Source organism: Artemia franciscana, chromosome 5 (genome assembly GCF_032884065.1).
Source record: "Artemia franciscana chromosome 5, ASM3288406v1, whole genome shotgun sequence".
NCBI classification, from domain to species: domain Eukaryota; kingdom Metazoa; phylum Arthropoda; class Branchiopoda; order Anostraca; family Artemiidae; genus Artemia; species Artemia franciscana.
The window spans coordinates 34,687,270-34,705,258 of NC_088867.1; the positions used below are offsets into that span (position 1 = coordinate 34,687,270).

At 35.3% G+C, this 17,989-nt stretch overlaps 1 protein-coding gene across 4 annotated transcripts in view; it reads right to left on the bottom strand.

Annotated features, from left to right (window-relative positions):
• LOC136027318 (myosin-I heavy chain-like) overlaps nt 1-17,727 on the bottom strand; it is a 162,876-nt gene extending 145,149 nt beyond the window's left edge. For 2 of the 4 annotated variants that reach the window (XM_065704442.1, XM_065704440.1), the window contains exons 1-4: nt 17,374-17,727; nt 11,402-11,508; nt 8,533-8,595; nt 3,706-3,958 (exon numbers count right to left, since the gene is read on the bottom strand). In XM_065704442.1, coding sequence (XP_065560514.1) covers nt 3,706-3,958; nt 8,533-8,595; nt 11,402-11,508; nt 17,374-17,413 — 463 coding nt within the window. In that variant the 5' untranslated portion in view covers nt 17,414-17,727. The remainder of the gene's footprint in view (nt 1-3,705; nt 3,959-8,532; nt 8,596-11,401; nt 11,509-17,373) is intronic. The other 2 variants (XM_065704443.1, XM_065704441.1) reach the window with 2 other exon arrangements.
• Nucleotides 17,728-17,989: the final 262 nt, after the last annotated feature.

The following is a 17,989-nucleotide window of genomic DNA, read 5'->3' on the forward strand; positions in this document are numbered from 1 at the left end:
GCAATTTTCTCTCCTCCTTAATTTTCTCTCCTATTTATTACTATTTAATTATCAAAATTATTTATGAGAATGCGCTCTCCTCATGTGTCGGGGAATGGTTGAAATTCTAGTAAAGGTCATGTCGCATAATTCACACTTAAAACACTTTGGACTGGTGTGACTTTCACACTGGTTTGGACTGGATGTGTCTAGTAAGTGGAATTTTTTGAGAAAATTTCTTCTTATGAAACTTTTCCTTTTCCCCTTTCAATTTTCTCCTTTTGCAAACAGCTCCCCTCTTCTTTGCAATACAGACTTTGATCTGTATACCTAAGTCTGCTTGTATGATGATTCACCCTGGATGTATGTGGACCATCAAGAAAATGTTTGTCTAATTTCTAGTTTAGTCTTCGACTTCGGAAAAAGGTGGAGAAATTAACCAGTAGATTTTTTTGGTTTGAGAGGAGGCTGGTAGCATTGAAAAAAAGACAGATAATCTGCCTCGTTCAGTCCAAGTACGGAAAATTATACCAGAATCTTATTTATTGGATATCAAGCTTTCAAATTATGTATGTTTCGACAATTTCAGAGCCAAAAGTAAAAGATTTTCTTTATACAAACCCAGCCTCTAAAGCTTGGGAATCATACCCATGTAACATGGCATTTGACAGCTTTTGATAAGTGTATTTCAAGCTTTGCTGTTTTGGGAAGGACTTCTAGGGCAGTAACTGAATTTGCGATATTTCTTCTTTGGGAAGTATGATAGTTTATCAACCAAGAAGGTATTGGGAAAGGAAAACTAGACCTTACTACCAGGAAGCTTTTTGATAGTATTCCTTATTTTTGGTCGAGGGAGGGCGGTTTAAGAGGAGGTCAACCGTATGAAAAAAGAGGATTTACTTGGTTCATTCAGACTGGGTGCAGTAAACTAACCTAGAATTATGTCAAATAGATGGAGAGCTTTCAAACGATCCGCGACTTGACGCAAATAGCGCGATCCTTTCCATCACAGACGTAAAAAACAAGAGGAACAATGGGGAATCCACTGTCTTGCGAAAAGAATCGTTCTTCTTGTTTTTGACGTCCACAACTTAACGAGTTTGAATCTAAAAATAAATACGCTACTAGGCATTACCTTAGCCTGTCTAAGGTAGGACAATCCCTTGCATTGATAAATAGCCATAAGAGATCGCATTTAGGAGCTTTTGACAAGTCGATTCCAAATATAGTTGCTTTAAAAGGGGGTTCTATGACAGGATCTCTGGATTCGTAATATTTATTATTCAAGAGGCCCTTAATTTGGGAGCTATGATGGTTTGAAATGTCTGATTTTTTTTTGAATTAGAATCTTTTTCGTTTAGGATAGACCTTCGTGCCAGGACTCATTTTGCCTATCTTCATTATTCTTAGTCGAATAAGAAGGCTCTGAGATTGGGTCAAAGATACGAGGAGAACGATAGTTTATTCAAGAATTTAAGTATGGGGTGTGTTATGTTAAGTATGTTAATAGGGTATGTTAAGTATGGGGTATATTAAGTATGGGTATACCAGAATTATTTCCAGTGGACAGAGTGCTTTCTGCCAATTCGTAGTTCAATGAATTTAAAACCAAAAGTAAATCAGAGGTTTTGGGGTGTACCTTCCCTCTTTAATACTGGACCTTTGCATTAAAGTCTGGTCATGTGACATCTCACTAGAAAGCTCTAGAAAAATAGATGATGAATAACTATGTTAATTTATCCGAACTACCTGATGCTGGACTCACAATCGATTTAACACTTACACTTTTACTTTTCGAGTCGAAGCAGTCAAACGGAATAAACTTGAAAAAATCTACATTATATGAAATCTGTGTTAAGAGCTTATTTTAAAAATACGGTTTTAGATAAGGAATGATATTTTAAAATTAGAGTAGAGAGATAAATAGGGAGACGGGAGATAACTTCGTCCAGGTGGTCAACATCCATCAAATTTTCTGACAAGGCAAATTAGGCACTTTATGCATCTATTTCTGAGCTTGAAAAGCTCATATTCTGATTAAAACATTAAAATTTAACTGGGGCTCAACAGATTGTTAATGCTCAAATTTTTACGGACGGAAAGCATTGGTCAAATTTACCGACATTTAAAGCTGTTGGGCACCATGGATTTGAAACATCAGTTCCTTAATATTGCTACCCGTGGGACCTATAGTTTAGAAATCAACTAAATCAACTAGAAATCAACTAAATCAACTAAATCAACTTAGAAAATCAATAGTCAAAATTGAGCTACTAATTATCTTGGTTGATTAAGTAAACTCAAGTTTTGACAAATCAAGTAATTAATATTACAATTTTTTACCACTAAACAGCTATTTGATGAAAGAGAGAAAGATTGCTCAAGAATAATATCGAAATGCCTGATGCACATAAAAGCAATATTTATATTTTTAAAGAATTTTGATTCGTGTAAATATTTGTCCTAATTTGAATTTTATTTGTAATTGAATACTATGCTAAAGAATATGCTAAATATGCTCTGAAATTAGCTAAAACACAACCAAAAGATAATGGGAAATAAAAGAACCGTTGATGTCTTTAACTCAACATTTATTACCACAGACTGGTTTGAACTTCAACATCCCACTCAACATTTCCTCAGAGTTATAACGTAATAGCCTTAGCTGTTCCTAGGATTATGCAGATATACAATTTTTGACGACAGATTCAGATCAACATTCCCCTTAATATTCCCTGAAAGTGTCAAATTTATGCCCTTAGCTGTTCCTGAGATATAACACACACGCTTATTTGCCACCTAAATGTATACAGTATCTTTTGATTTAGTTCAGCATCCCCTTCACCATTCACTGAAAGTTTCCATTTAACACCCCTGACTGTTCCTAAGATATTGCAGATACAACCTTTTGACAACCTGGATGAGTACCCTTTGTGTTAGTTCAACAGAATTAGCTCTCCGAGTGCACGACTAATATATTCTTAGCTATTCCTGATTTATCACAGATGCGCCTTTTTAACAGTCTGGATACGTATACTGTCTTTTAAATTGGTTCATTATCTCTCTTAATATTCCCTGAAAATTCAACATCCTCCTCAAATTTCAAATTTAGTTGGACATCCTTCTCTGCATTTCCTGAGAGTATCACCTAAAGACTCTTGGCCTTTTTCGAGACCCAGGATCAAAGATGCCCCCTCCCCTTCCCAGTAATAAAACCTATAAGTAAACAATAGGCAATTTCCATAATTTACCGCCCTTGCCCCAGGGGACGTAGGGATTCATATTAATCCTAGAGGCATAGTCATTGGACCAAACAACTATGTTGAACAAAACAACTATCTGAAATGTTTGATCAGGGTTGAGAGGGAGGGAAGCTAAGAAGCTCACGGGAGAGGGGCTGGTGCCCCTCCAATCAATTTTGGCTCTGAAATGGCACTAGGTTTTCAACTTCCAATCGAAAGAACACCCTCCCAGAATTTCATGACACCTCCTTCTATGCGAAGTGGGCTGAAAAAAAAAACACACACACACGGAAGTCAATTCATTCTTTCTTCAGACAGCGCAATAGCGCTGCCTGTGAAATTATTCAATTGCAACATTTGGACATAATCCTCCTTTAACGAAACATAAAATTGAATTTAACTATAAAATTATAATTCTTCATTTGAAGTTTTTCAGCGATTTAAAATGAAACCACCGATTAGTTTAAAGGTGTGTTATATTCACCAAATGCTTCAAGGATAGTGTTTGCCTCCATAATTTGATGCTCCATCCAGCTCGTGAGCTGACTTGTTACGCTACACAAATATTGAAGTATTAGCTTTTTCGATTCAGTTTTTCCTGCTCCACTTTCGCCTGAGATGACAACTGACTGGTTCATGTTTTGTTGCTTTAAAGAGCTATAGGCCGCTTCAGCTATTGCATAAACATGTGGCTCTCGAGATCCAACCTTTTGACCGCTATATCGGCTTACATGAGCCTGGAAGAAAAATAAACAAACTTATTAATAAAATTTCATCCAAGCTCGTTAGCGCTTAAATCATGGGTCAGATTCAGTAAGATTCAGTCAGGTTCAAGGCCGTATCCAGGGGATGAGGGGGGGGGAGTTCTGTGTTTGAACCCCCTCTCCACACACCAAAAAGTTGTTCAACTCGTAAAAACGCAAACAAAATGAATATAAATAAATTCTTGGTGCGTTTTTTAAGTTCTTTTTTGGAGTCTCTCCCCTGTTCGAACAACAATTTTGGATACACCAGGTCATTCAAGTCATTAAATAGGTCAGGTCATTGAAAAGTCAAGAGGTCATGTTCGGTTGGCAGAACCAAAAATACCAGCTTTTTTTAGTCAAGAACTGACGGCAACAATTCTGGTTTGATTCAAAACAACTCAAATAATTTTACTCTTTATAATTTCAATAACGCACCAGTTTATTTGATGGAAAACTGCAACGTCAGAAACACATTTCCCTCCGAATAAAAATGCCAAGGATTTGAGAAAAAGCGCACTTTGAGCGCGGGAGAATCGCAAGAAATTGAAGAGTAAATCGAATTTCCAAAACATATATTTGAAGATCAGCCCTTTTCAGTTACAGCTTCTACCTCAAGTTATTTACTGTAGAAAACTATCAGTACCTGGAAGATAACCTGAACTTGTCAGAAGTCTATTTTTCAGAGAAAACTATGCTTTTCCGATTAAGTTTTTCCAAGTCGTCTGTCAGTTAGCAAAAGGACGTATCTACATGACTGTAAATTTTCATAAGAGAAAAAAAAAAAAGAGCTAAGAGCTCATAGGGCACTTGTGAAAAGGCCGGACGAGCCAAGAACCAAGAGCTCATATGGTATGAGCTCTAGCAAAATTCCAAGATTCAATAGATTGATTTAAAAAGAAAATAGGAGACTTAATGCCAATCCAGATTTAAAACAAGAGCTCTGAGTCACGGGGTCCTTCTACATATTGAAATTCATTAAGATCCGATCACACACTCGTAAGTTATTAACACCTCATTTTTTTCTACCTTTTCCTCTCACTTCAGTCCCCCAGATGGTCTAATCGGAGAAAACGACTTTATCAAGTCAATTTGTGCAGCTGGCGGACACGCCTACCAATTTCCATCGTCCTAGCACGTCCAGAAGCACCAAACTCACCAAAACACTGAACCCCACCCCCTAACTCCCCCAAAGAAAGTGGACGTAGTACGGTTACGTCAATCACGTATCCATGACATTTGCTTACTCTACCCAACAAGTTTCACCTCGATTTCTCTACTCTAAGCGTTTTCCAAGATTTCCAGTTTTCCCCTCCAACTCCCCCCAATGTCAACAGATCTGGTCGGGATTTGAAATAAGAGCTCTGAGACATTAGTTCCTTCTATATATCAAGTTTCATTAAGATCCGGTCACCCGTTCTTAAGTTAAAATTCCTCGATTTTATTAGTTTTTCCAAAACAACACCCCCAGCTCCTCCAAAGTGATCAGATCCGTTCCAATTATGTCAATCACGTATCTATAACTTATTCTTATTCTTTCCATCAAGTCTTATCCCGACCTCTCCACTCTAAGCGTTTTCCAAGATTTCTGCCCCACCCCCTGTGTCCCCGGATCCGATTCGAATTGAATCGAATTGAATTAGTGCCGTCTAACTTACTTTTACTTAGTTACTCTTACTCAATTAAAAAGTATGTGATCTACAGTCCCTACCGGCGGTGCTGATCTCCGTTTCTTGGGCCTTCAGCTAGGATGTGCAATGAGGAGCAGGGGGCCAACCATCCTGTGCTTTCGCACACCCTTCCTGTTTACCTTCCCCAGATTCCCATTGTTATCAAGTAATTAAAATCATTGTATTACGTCAGATTGTGTTAAAAAGGTAAAAAACTGGTAAAGCTAAAGAAGAATTAAATAATTATATAATTAAAAAAATTAAAGGGGCATATAAAAAGGGGACGGGGGACAAAAAAGCGAACAAAATACAAACTTTGGTAAAACCAGTACTAAATAATTAAAAAGGGGAAAATACCAGGATATTTATTCTAATTTTTTCCGTCGACAATTGTTTTCTTATATCAGGAGGTAAAGCAACGAAGGGGGGACAAGATAGGAATGGGTTCAGAGGCAACCAAAGGTGGACTGAACCTGGCTTGAGAGTGTTTATTGGGTAAAATATTTTCCATGCGAGGGTTTGACATTTTTCTTCTTTTTTTTTGCATAGCCAAGACACAACAAAACTCTTCTGCGCTCAAGGTTTCCAATCTAGCTTTTCTTAGAAGAAGAGAGTATATATAGAAGAGACAAAACATATAGAAAGTATAGAAGAGAGAAAACGTACACAAAGAGTGTCGGGGGGAGGAGGCTAGAGAATGGTTTGAATGGTCAAGTCTCTTAGGGTTTCTTTTTAGCTAAACAAGGGGGAGTACAAACTCGTTGTGTAAAACCAATACCATATAAAGGATAAAGTTATGAAAATTAGTTGGATCGTTGCCAACAAATAAAAAAGAAACTTAGGAAATGATATAAAAACAAAAATAATAAATTATGGGGAAAATTATAGAAGTTTTAAGAATTATGGAGAGGTGGTGGAGTGTGGGCACTATCAAGAATTTTGGATTAATTGTTTAAGCTAAATAATGAATGCATTGAATCATGCAATCTATTTTTAAATTTTCTCAAAAGAGAATGGGAATCATTCAAGGACTTCCGAAAGGCCATCTTAAACGTATAAGCTATGAAAACTATTTGTATTGTTACCTACCATTACAAAAAATATGTCATTAATGACAAACATATTTTGTTTATTGCACTTACGACAAAATTATTTATTAAATAAGTTAATAGTGATTTTTTTTTTTACTTTAAAAAACGACCAGAACTAGGTGAAATTTAACGAAAATACACGATACTATTTGATCAGTCCTAAAAACCTACACGTCTCTCTTCTGACGGGGAGGGGTGACAGAAGACGTGGAATATATCTGATGTGTCAATATTTGCTAAAGGATTGTCAACATGATTGCCAGATAAAATATATACTGTCTAAAAACATGCATATTATGAAAGCTATTTCCATTGTTACCCCCTAATATAACTGCATACGCTTAGGAAAAGAAAGACTGTATGCGCTTAGGCAAATAAAATTATTTCAACTTGTTTTTTTAACTTAAAAAGTATCCAAATTCGATAAGTTATGCAAGAAATATATGAAATTACTTAAACAATCCAAAAACCGACTTTTTAAGAAGTGCCTATTAACATAATAATAACAATTAGTAGTTTTTGTAGACTAATAATTGCAGCGAAATTGTGGGTAGCACTGATTCAACTGGCATATTTTAACTCTAAAAAGTGTAAAAAAGTGTAAAAATCACATGTAAAATATTTCTTTGTTTTAATTAATCCTAAAAACCTATACATTTTTGTATAAAAACATATGAAACAAAAACAAACAAAAACAAAAAAAATATATAAAACCAAAATATATAACAAAACATAATAACGAATATATAACAAAACAAAATATATAAAAACAAAAACAAAAATATAAACGAATCTATACAAAAACCTATATATTTTTTGAGGGTGGGGGTACATGGGAAAGACGAAATAGGACATAATTTAGCATGCCAGTCTGTTACAAAGGATTGGAAAAAGAGAGTAGCAGTCATAACAGACTTGCCACCTAAAATATATACCATCTATAATGTTTGCCAAAGTATATCTATTTGTATTGCTACCAAATAGCATAAACACATTGTTATTGGCAGTAAATGTACATTTCTTATTGCAATTATAGCAAAGCTATAATGACTAATGATACAACTACTTTTTAAAGAATATGACAGCGTACATACACATGAATCACTTTAGGAGAGGGATGGCACTGAGAGAAATTTTCCTTTAATTTGAACAAAAATGTCCAAAAATTCGGAAAGAATTCAGATTTCGGAGAAAGGTGGCCCTTGTCTCAGGGGAGTTGCTACATCACAAACCCACAGAAAATTTCACAAGAGAAGCTTCATAAATTATTTACATCAAAGAAAAATTATACCCACGGAAAACCGGACCCGGGACATTGTACTCGGTGGCGAATTAAAGTTTAATTGAGTTCTTTCGCGTACCTTATCAGGCATGTGATGTAAATTATAGATTTCTTTTCAGTTTTGTTTCTTTACCTAAAGCTGTTGCTTTATCTGTAAAGCTAACACCACCCACACACGACACTGAGTTTGACATGGGTTATGCAGATTATCTTTTCGATTACAGTGTTCGACACGGGTTTGGGTCTTTTAGTCCCCGTGTTGAACCAAGCTATACTGGCGCGTTACAATTTTGAAGAACCCATGTCCGGAATACTTCGAACTCTAAGCTGAAAACGCTTTAAAGTTTGGCTCAGTTAAACACGGAGAATCTGAAATAATTTTTGTTCAACCCGCTCAAAACCGGTGCCTGAAAGTACAGTTTAAAATTAATTGATTGATATCTTTTTTAAATGGTCTTGTTTAATTGAGTAATTGAGAAGATGTCTAATAGATATAGATCAGAAATAAGGAGAAAAGAAACTCACACTTCCGTAAATGTCCATTTGCTTGTAAGGGTTGATTGCAATGAGAATTGATCCAGTGTACGTCTGAAAGGACAAGGATAATTAACAATAATATCAGCGTTTTCCTATATCGACGTTATCAAGTATCAGTGTTATCATGTATCATTATCAGTAATATCGTATCGACTATAGGAATTCAAAAGACATTGCAAGTACAAGGAGTCTTTATTTTTTTATGAAAAACTGAAGTAAAATAATAAAATTAAAACACCGAAAAAATATATATATATATTTACACAGTTATTCTAATAAAACCGTGTTTTTCCTCTGATTCGCGTGATTATTGTGTAGATTTTAGTATTTGCTCAAATTTCCATGAAACTTTATAGTCCTTTTATTAATATTGTTACATGTTTAATAATATGATGAATAATGAGGGTAGGGCGACATCCCTAGATGCTAGGCTTGAGCACGTTTATTTATTTAATTTTAATTGTTGTGATTTTGTGATGGTGGGAGATGGTGTGGACTTGGATTTGAATTTCGAGGACGAAGTGGTAAGCAAAAATAGAACAAAATTATTTAATTGGATTTCTTGTTTTTTTTTTAAGAAGAGACTCTTTATTTGGTATTTATTTTTGGTTTAACCCCTATGTAACAGGCCATGGAGCCTTGTAGGGGTAGAAAGTTATTGTTGTCCATTTATTTTGATGTTAATAAACTGAACTGAACTGAACCATCCCTTTTGAATTAAATTGACCCGTTTTCTTCGACATTATTTGATTCACAAAATATTTAAGCTTTTCCCAAATGTGTTAAATCTTTTTTTCTCAACCCAGAAACAGTGAAGAAATTGTTCGGTGTCTTTTATTCAAAAACTACTTTGTTGTATCATAAATATGGAAGAGAATCTTTGTTTTACAGAAAAAGACTCGAAGAAAAAAAGTATAAAAAAAACTCACTACAAGTATTTTGCTGGTAATGATGTTCCAAGAGCACTCGACTCTGGCACATATCACCATACTCTACTGCTGCTTAAAGACTAGATTTTTTAACTGATAAGGTATTTAGTGGTATGTAGAAGAAGCTAAATGCCCAGGCCAAGATTTCTATATCTCCTGATGTTAATGGCTTTATTTTGCCAATCCTAATTAGAAAAATGTTATACAGGGCGCTCTAGCCTCCCCACCACTTTTTAATAACAGTAATGCTGAACCGAAGCAGAGCGCTGTTATGACATGTGCATTCTAAAGCAAATTTAACAAAAGAAAATATAGAAAAAAGGATGTATTATTTCAGATAAGACAGGGGAAAATAACAAAGCCTTTTTTTTCACTAATAAAATTTAAAGTCTAAAAATTTTGGCTTTACTTCCTGATGCCTAAGACAATGGGAATAAAAAACTAAACTAGATTAAACAAAATACATAAATACAAAATACCAAATACATATATACATATGCATTTCCCCTTTGCCACCCTTCTAAAGAATTTATGTTTTGTAAAATACAGTCGACTCTCACTCAATCAAAAATCACGGGACACGATGTTTCTTCGAGTAACTTATAGTTCGAGTTATAGAGGCGCCAAATGAAAATTCGAGTAATTGATGCAAAAATTGCTAAATTTACTCCCTACACCAAATACAAGTTACTCAAGAATAGCTTCATTAGCGTATTATAGACTTGACATATCAAAACTTGACTTTCAAATGTCAATAATAAATTTATTTTCCTAGGCAAGACACTAGAACATTAACAGAATCTGATGAAAATATATGTTAAACAGAATTGATAAATATCAAATTTTACACTTTGCAATCTGCATACCGGGGTTTTGACCAACAAAGCTCCGTTGAAAAAACTTCGAGATACAGAGGAAAACTTTGACTTATGGAGGTAAAGTAAAAGCTAAATGACGACTTATCTACTAGATTTCGAGTTACAGAGATAATTTTCAGGTCACTTCGAATTAGAGAGGTAGAATATAACCGCGAAATTATTTCGAGCTATGCATAGTTTTTTCTTTGAATTAGACAGGTTTTACTTTCGAGAGTCAACTATACTACCTTTTGAAGTATCACAGCCGATATCTGCTCTAACCTCCAGCATTTTTTTCTTAACTTCTAAACATTAACATGATTTCTTAGAACATTAGATAATTGAAAAAGTTAAAAAATATTTGCACACAATAAATACATGCTATAAGATTCAGCCATGGGTTATCCAATAAGGACACGGTCTTTGGAAAAGCGAAAATAACGTCCAAAATTATTTCAGGTCGCTTGATTATGCCAAAGTGAATGTTTCATTGCTAGGATTTTATCTTAAAAATTAGCAAGGTTAGATTTCTGATGAGGAACACCGCTTTCTTATCAGTTCAAAATCTGAAAAAAATTAGGTCGACGAGAGCAATATCCCCCCCCCCCCCCCATAAGAAAGAAAGATTTGTAAGATATTAACTAGCCAACTGACTCTTCTGAATATCTTAGATTGCTGCTGTAACATACTTGCGTGGGCTCAATTGCAATGGTGCAGAGACGTTTGTCCACTGGAAAGCTCAAACAGGTCCAGACTCAGCATCGTCCCGAAATTAAATTATCAACTGGCCTAACTTTTTGACTAATAACAAATTGCTAATGTTTTATGTTTGTTAAAAAATATTTGACCCTTTGTTTACTGAGTTGGAAGCGTCTAAGGAGAAGATGAAAGCTCTTGTGAGCAGTCTGAACTAGGCCTTTAATCCAGTTGAAATCCCCCCCCGTATGCGTGGCTGCTGACACTTTTTAATTGCAGAATCAATGTAAAAATCTAGCAAATAAGTAGAATATTGTAGCTAATTATCCAAACTCAAGTATATGATTATTGTTTGTGTATATCTAATAGACTTACATAGATTGTGTCCCTGATATATCTGGCTTTCAAATTCCTGTTAATTTTAGTCTCATCTAAGGAGGATATAACAGTCATATCTGGCACTCCATCGTCAGCAGACGTCCCTAAAAGAAAAAAAAGTGTATGCATAATACTATAGTCGCCATTTCATCAGAAGGAGAATGACATCTCTTCCCTCTGTAAGACCTGAAAAATAAGCATCCTAAAAATGCGTCTCTTTCATTGTTTTTTGGCCCAATCTAGAAAAATTCCTATGTCCCCCTTTAAAGGTTGGAACTCTCTGTAGGCTAATCATGCGATACTGAAGCTTCCACCATAGGCTAAACCTTCCACCTCTACTCTTTCCTTATCTAGAGGGCAATGACTTTTGATGACCTTTAGTAATCTTTGTGTTAAAAAAATAGACAAATTGAAACTACATTTTCAATAACTAAAATCAATGAAAAAGAGGTCAAAAACTCAAAAATAATACAAAACAATTTTGTCAGAATTCAGATAGCCAAAGTAAAGACCTGTCATGTATGCAATCCTCAAAGCCCTAAAAAAGAAATGAGCAGACATAGTAACTTGGCAACAGCTACCTAGGGTACATTTTTCGCCCTGGATTCATTCCTGAAAGTTCCATTCAGGGGCATAGTTTGCAGTGGGACAAGGGGGGTGGTTTAATATTCTAACCTATCTTTCCATTCTAGCGACTTGGGTTTCTACAATTATTGAAGTTCTTGCAAACGAATTTTTACATGGTGTCAGAAGTGGAAGCCAGCGCATAATACCCTATAATGGATTAGTCAAGTGCTGAAGGAGGCATGATCAAGATTTACAACACACACCAATCTAATGTTCCAAGGCCCTCTCAGTGGAAAATCCAAAAAAGTACATTGTGTATTCTTGCTAATACGGCTAGGAGAGAGAGAGGGAGAGATACATTCAGTACGTTTACAATATCTGACGAGGAAACAGACAATTTGGATGCATAGATATCAAAATTCAATTAATGTTTCAACCCCTATCAAGCAAAGCAATACTCGAGATATATTTTTCACAAAAGAGACCAACACGAAGGTAAAACAATTGATCAATAAATCACAGACTTAAAGTTGTTGCCTCGAGAATGTGAGAATTCAATAAATGCCTTGAAAGAGGAAATGATAAGAGACAGATTGGTATGCACCATAACCTCAGCAAAGGTCAGAGAAAAGCTCTTATAGGCAGGTACAGCTCTGAGCGTGTCCCAAGCAGTAACAATTGCATGGACACGTGTAGAAACCCAAGTGCAACTTAGAACCATGCCACAGCCAGGTCCAAGCCAGGAAGTGGATTTCATTCAAAGTGGAAAGAAGACAAACCATGCCTCACAAACCAAAGCTTGTTACTTCTCTGGTGGAGAATACTTACCATTACACAAATGCATTGGAAGAGGAAAGGTATGTAGCAATTATGACAAGCTGAACCATTTTGCAAAAGTAAACCAAGAGACATATGAAAGTATAGAGGATGACATCATTATTGACACAGTAAACGTCATTAATATGGTGAACATGGACATGGGTAGTGACCAACCTTATGTGAAATTAACCATCAATAAACAAACGAAAATCACCTTCAGAATTGACACTGGTGCACAGGCAAATATTATACCAGGAAGGAACTTCTTCACCCAGCCAAAACCCATTATATTAAAGACACTACAGATCCTTACCATCTTCGGTGGTTAAAAGATTCCAACACTCAGAATCTGTAACCTCACTTGTGCTTATACAAATGGCAGTAGTGAAGTCAAACCCTTCTTCATAGCAAAGGATGTCGCAATAACAATCCTTGGGTTCAGCGCCAACAGGAAACTGAACTTCATGAAAGTAATTCTATTGCTTGAAAGTTCAAACGCCCTAAAATTCATAAAATCTTAACAAAAATCACACCATTAGACTCAGTGTATCAGAGAACCCTACTGTAGAAGTTTCAAGCTCCTATCTACAAAAATGTGCAATTTTATATTTTTGCCAGAAGGCAGATCACGGATGCGTGTTTATTTGTTTTTTTTTTCCAGGGGTGATCGTATCGACCCAGTTGTCCTAGAATGTTGCGAGAGGGCTCATTCTAGCGGAAATGAAAAGTTCTAGTGCCCTTTTTAAGTGACCAAAAATTGGAGGGCACCTAGGCCCGATCCCACGCTAATTATTTCCCAAAGTCAACGGATCAAAATTCTGAGATAGCCATTTTATTCAGCGTAGTCAAAAAACGTTATAACTATGTCTTTGGGGACGACTTACTCCCCAACAGTCCCTGTGGGAGGGGTTACAAGTTCAAAACTTTGACCAGTTTTAACATGTAGTAATGGTTATTGGGAAGTGTGCAGGCGTTTTCAGGAGGATTTTTTGGTTGGAGGCAGGGGTTGAGAAGAGGGGGATATGCTGGGGGAACTTTTTCATCGAGGAATTTGTCATGGGGGAAGAAAATTTCCATGAAGGGAGCGCAGGATTTACTAGCATTACTTAAAAAAAAAAACAATGAAAAAATAAATATGAAAAAGTTTTCTTTTTCAACTGGAAGTAAGCAACAGCATTAAAACTTAAAACGAACAGAAATTGTTACCCATATCAGGGGCTCCCCTCCTCCTAATACCTCGCTCTTTACGCTAATGTATTTTTAGTAACTTCAACTATTTATTCTGCGGCTTTCAAGATTCAGGGGTCATTCTTAATGAATTGGGGACAAAAATTAAGATTTAGTGTAAAGAGCGAGGTACTGACGAGGGGGCGAACCCCCTCATATATGAAATAAAAACGTGAGAATACAAAAGTTCTTTACGTAAGCTAATTTATAAGTTCCGTATATCTTTTACTTAATTATGAGAAAGCCATTTAGCCAAAAAAAAATAAATATACAAATTTCGTTTTAATTATTCCTCTGCGGAGAGCCAAAATCAAAACATGCATTAATTCAAAAACGTTCAGAAATTAAATATATAAAAAACAAGTTTTTTAAATGAAAGTAAGGAGCGACATTAAAACTTAAAATGAACAGAAATTACTCCGTATATGAAAGGGGCTTTTCCTTCTCAACGCCCTGCTCTTTACGCTGAAGTTTTTTACTGCTTTAAAATGTAGAGTAAAGAGTAATGACTTGCCTCTTGTTGTCCACCATTCCACAGTTAAAATGTTTGCAGATGATGTTAAGCTTTACTGCTCCTTGACAAATCCAGATAAAACTTCATTGCTTCAAAAAGACTTGGATGCAGTGCACAATTGGTGTATTGTCAACTTCATGTTTGTCAACAAAAATACGTGTAGGGTTGCCCATTACTTTTGCACAGTAGAACAAAGTTACAATTACCATCTTGCTGGACATTCAATTTTACCTGTTGAAAATGTCCGTGACCTTGGTGTTCATTTAAATTCTAGTTTTAGGTTTGATAGGCATGTCTCTGAAGTAACTCATAAGGCAAACTATCAGCTATTATGTCTCAGATGGAATTGCTGTAAGTTTTAATCTCCATTCATTCATTGCCATTTATAAATCAACAGTTTGACCTATACTCGAATACAATTCATCAGTATGGTATCCATTGAATAAAAAAGACAGAGTAAGGGTTGAAAAATACAGCAAAGAGGAACTACTCTTGTACCATATTTGAAACATTTCCAGTATAAAAATAGACTGCAAAGGCTAGGATTACCATGTCTTCAATTCTGAAGGCATAGGGCAGACGTTATTAACACATACTGTGTAATCAAAGGCACTGATAATACAAGTACATCAGACTTCTTCACATTTAATGACACTAACAGGACCCATTATCACCCACATAAATTGTACCCCTCACTTTCAAAAAGGAAAGTAGGCTAACATTCATTTTACAGCAGGGTGTGGACGCCATGGAATGACCTTCCACCTGAAACATTTCTAACAGATGATATAAACAGATTCAAAACAAAACTAGCAGAAACACATTTTTACAGTAAATCATTTTTAAATCATTTATAGTATTATTTGTCAGTGTTTGTTGTAGTTGTTATTTTTCATAGATTTGTGTGTGTATTATGTTGTCAGCATTGTCATAACTTCTTTTTATTATGTTTAGTGAAACAAGCTTGAAAGCTTACCATATTTGGTATTAACAAATAAATGTCTGAAGAGGCATCTTGTAAGATATGGAATCCCATGCAAACTTGTATCTGACAACAGTCCACAAATTCACATCAAAACTATTTCAGAAATTTGTAAAAGGCTGGGAAATAGCACAATATATGTCATCACCAAATTCCCTTCAATTGAATGGCTTGACAAAAAGATCAGTACAGAGAGTCAAATATGTCCTTGCCAAAACCAAGCTAGCTTGAGGAGATTAAAATTTGGTCCTACTCAAATACAGTAACACCCCTATCAATGGATTTGCATTACCAGCCCAGCTACTAATGAGCAGAAACTTGAGATCAAATATCCCATTCACAGGGAAACTTCTCTCCCCACCTACAGTTTATCACAGTAAATTCAGAAAACATAGAATGAAGCAACAAACACACCAAAAGAAATATGATTATAGAAACTCAAAGAAACTAAATCCTCTATAAGCTGGACAAGCAGTCCAAGCCCAAATCCATGACAATGCATAGGAACCTGGTGTAGTAGGAATATAGACACTAATCCTAGATCATACATAATTGAGACAAGTGATGGGGGAACATATTGCCAGAATACAAAACACATAAAGTTCTTCATCAGTTAAACAAACCACTTTCTACAGATCAACCACCAAGAACTCCACATGCTGAAAGCCTGTTTTTTCTCTTTTTTTAAAAAATACTACATCATCAAACACTTTAGGCATTTCCATTGCATCTCCTTCCAAGAATCCATTTATAGCTGCATCCATCCAAAATCCCTAAATTAAGCCACCCACAATACCAGTCCAGTCTTCTACACACCAATACCTACAACCAGCACTGATCTTACAGCCTGTTCTGATATACAGAAAATTTTCCACTCAACCTGCTCAGGTTGTTATGTAAAGCCTATAAACAAGCTTAACCTTTAAGTATCAAAAGTTATCCTTCTAAAGGATGCCCTGTTTCATTTGCATGAAAAAAAGCAGAAGTGAGTCTAGCACCTTCTGATAAGTAAAGTGAGATTAGGCTATAAAAAGAAATTTTAATTATTCCTCAGTAGTATTGATTTTACCAAAGTTAACTTATTTTATCCCACTGTTGCTATGTAAGTATATTTTTGTACCTACCCATTAGCTTTGGAAAGGAGGAAACACACAATATTCTAACTTATCTTACTATTCTAATGACTTGAGTTTCTACAATTATTCAATTAGGAAGTTCTTCCTGTATCAAATGATTTTTTACAGAGGCAACTGGCCCATCTAGATCCCAGTTTGCCCCTCCCTCCCCAGCTGAAATTTAGCTTCTTCAAAATAAAATATAGTCAAAACTAAGATAAGCCTGCATAAGCTAGGCTAATCCCACTATCCAGAGAAGCAGGTCAGTTTTATTTAGCATATCTTTGCCTTTATTATATTATGCTGCTCATTTTTCATTTTTCACTGTCATTGTAACTTGATTTGAAGAATTGACTCCAACAAGCCCCTCTCCAGGATTTGACAAAATTAAGCTACTAGTTTCACTCACTTAACTCAACTAGCCTACTTTCCAAGAAAAGTCTAAACTAGAATTTTACTTAATAGGCTATATTTCCTTGTTGTTCATCATCTTGTGATGGAGCATTAAAAGGCATAAAGTAGCCAATTTGGAAAGAGTATAAAACAAGGATTGGTGTTATCTAATGTTATCTACTATCTCTATAATCTTATCTATTAAGATGTTTCCTTCTGTGCAGCTATTTAACTAGAATGGTAACAAATGATGCAATCTGCTTCCTAGATACGTTGACTTAGTCTAGGTCATACTAAATTAGGCTAAATTTAAGCAACAATGACTAAGACACAAAAAAGGCTTGGGCCTTACCAAACGATCCAGCAGACATCCTTTTCAGTTGATTTGACATCTTCTGAATCAAAAATGAAAAAAGTAGACTTGTCACCCACTTAAGCCATTGACTAGATTAATTTAAGCTTCACTTCCTTACTCCAGGCCTATGCTTGCTCCTTTGCATCCTAGACTAGAAAATTCAATCATTCTGTAAAATATATTAGAATCACCTAATTGCACTCAGTAAATTTAGAATATTCTATATGCTTTATCACTCACAGTAAGGCTCTGGAAAAATATGATTTAAAAGCCAAACTAGTTCACTAAAATACACTTAAAACAAAAGAAACTCCTATTTGTTGATGCTGTTCTACCAAATATCGAGGCTATAGGAATTGTATCGATACGACATCGATACTGATTTTTTTAATTTTTTAGAATTTTTTTCTTCTATTTTTATCATATTCAGTAGCGCACTGATTTAAACTGCACAGCTTTAACAGTATATTAAATGAAAAAAAAATGTTTTTACAGCTGTAACTAATGAGCAACACAAAACTTGAAAAACGGAAATTATTACGTGTGTGAGGGATTTCTTCGCTCTTTACGATAATTTTTTTTACTACTTTTAAAAAAGTTCTTTGTTGCTCTA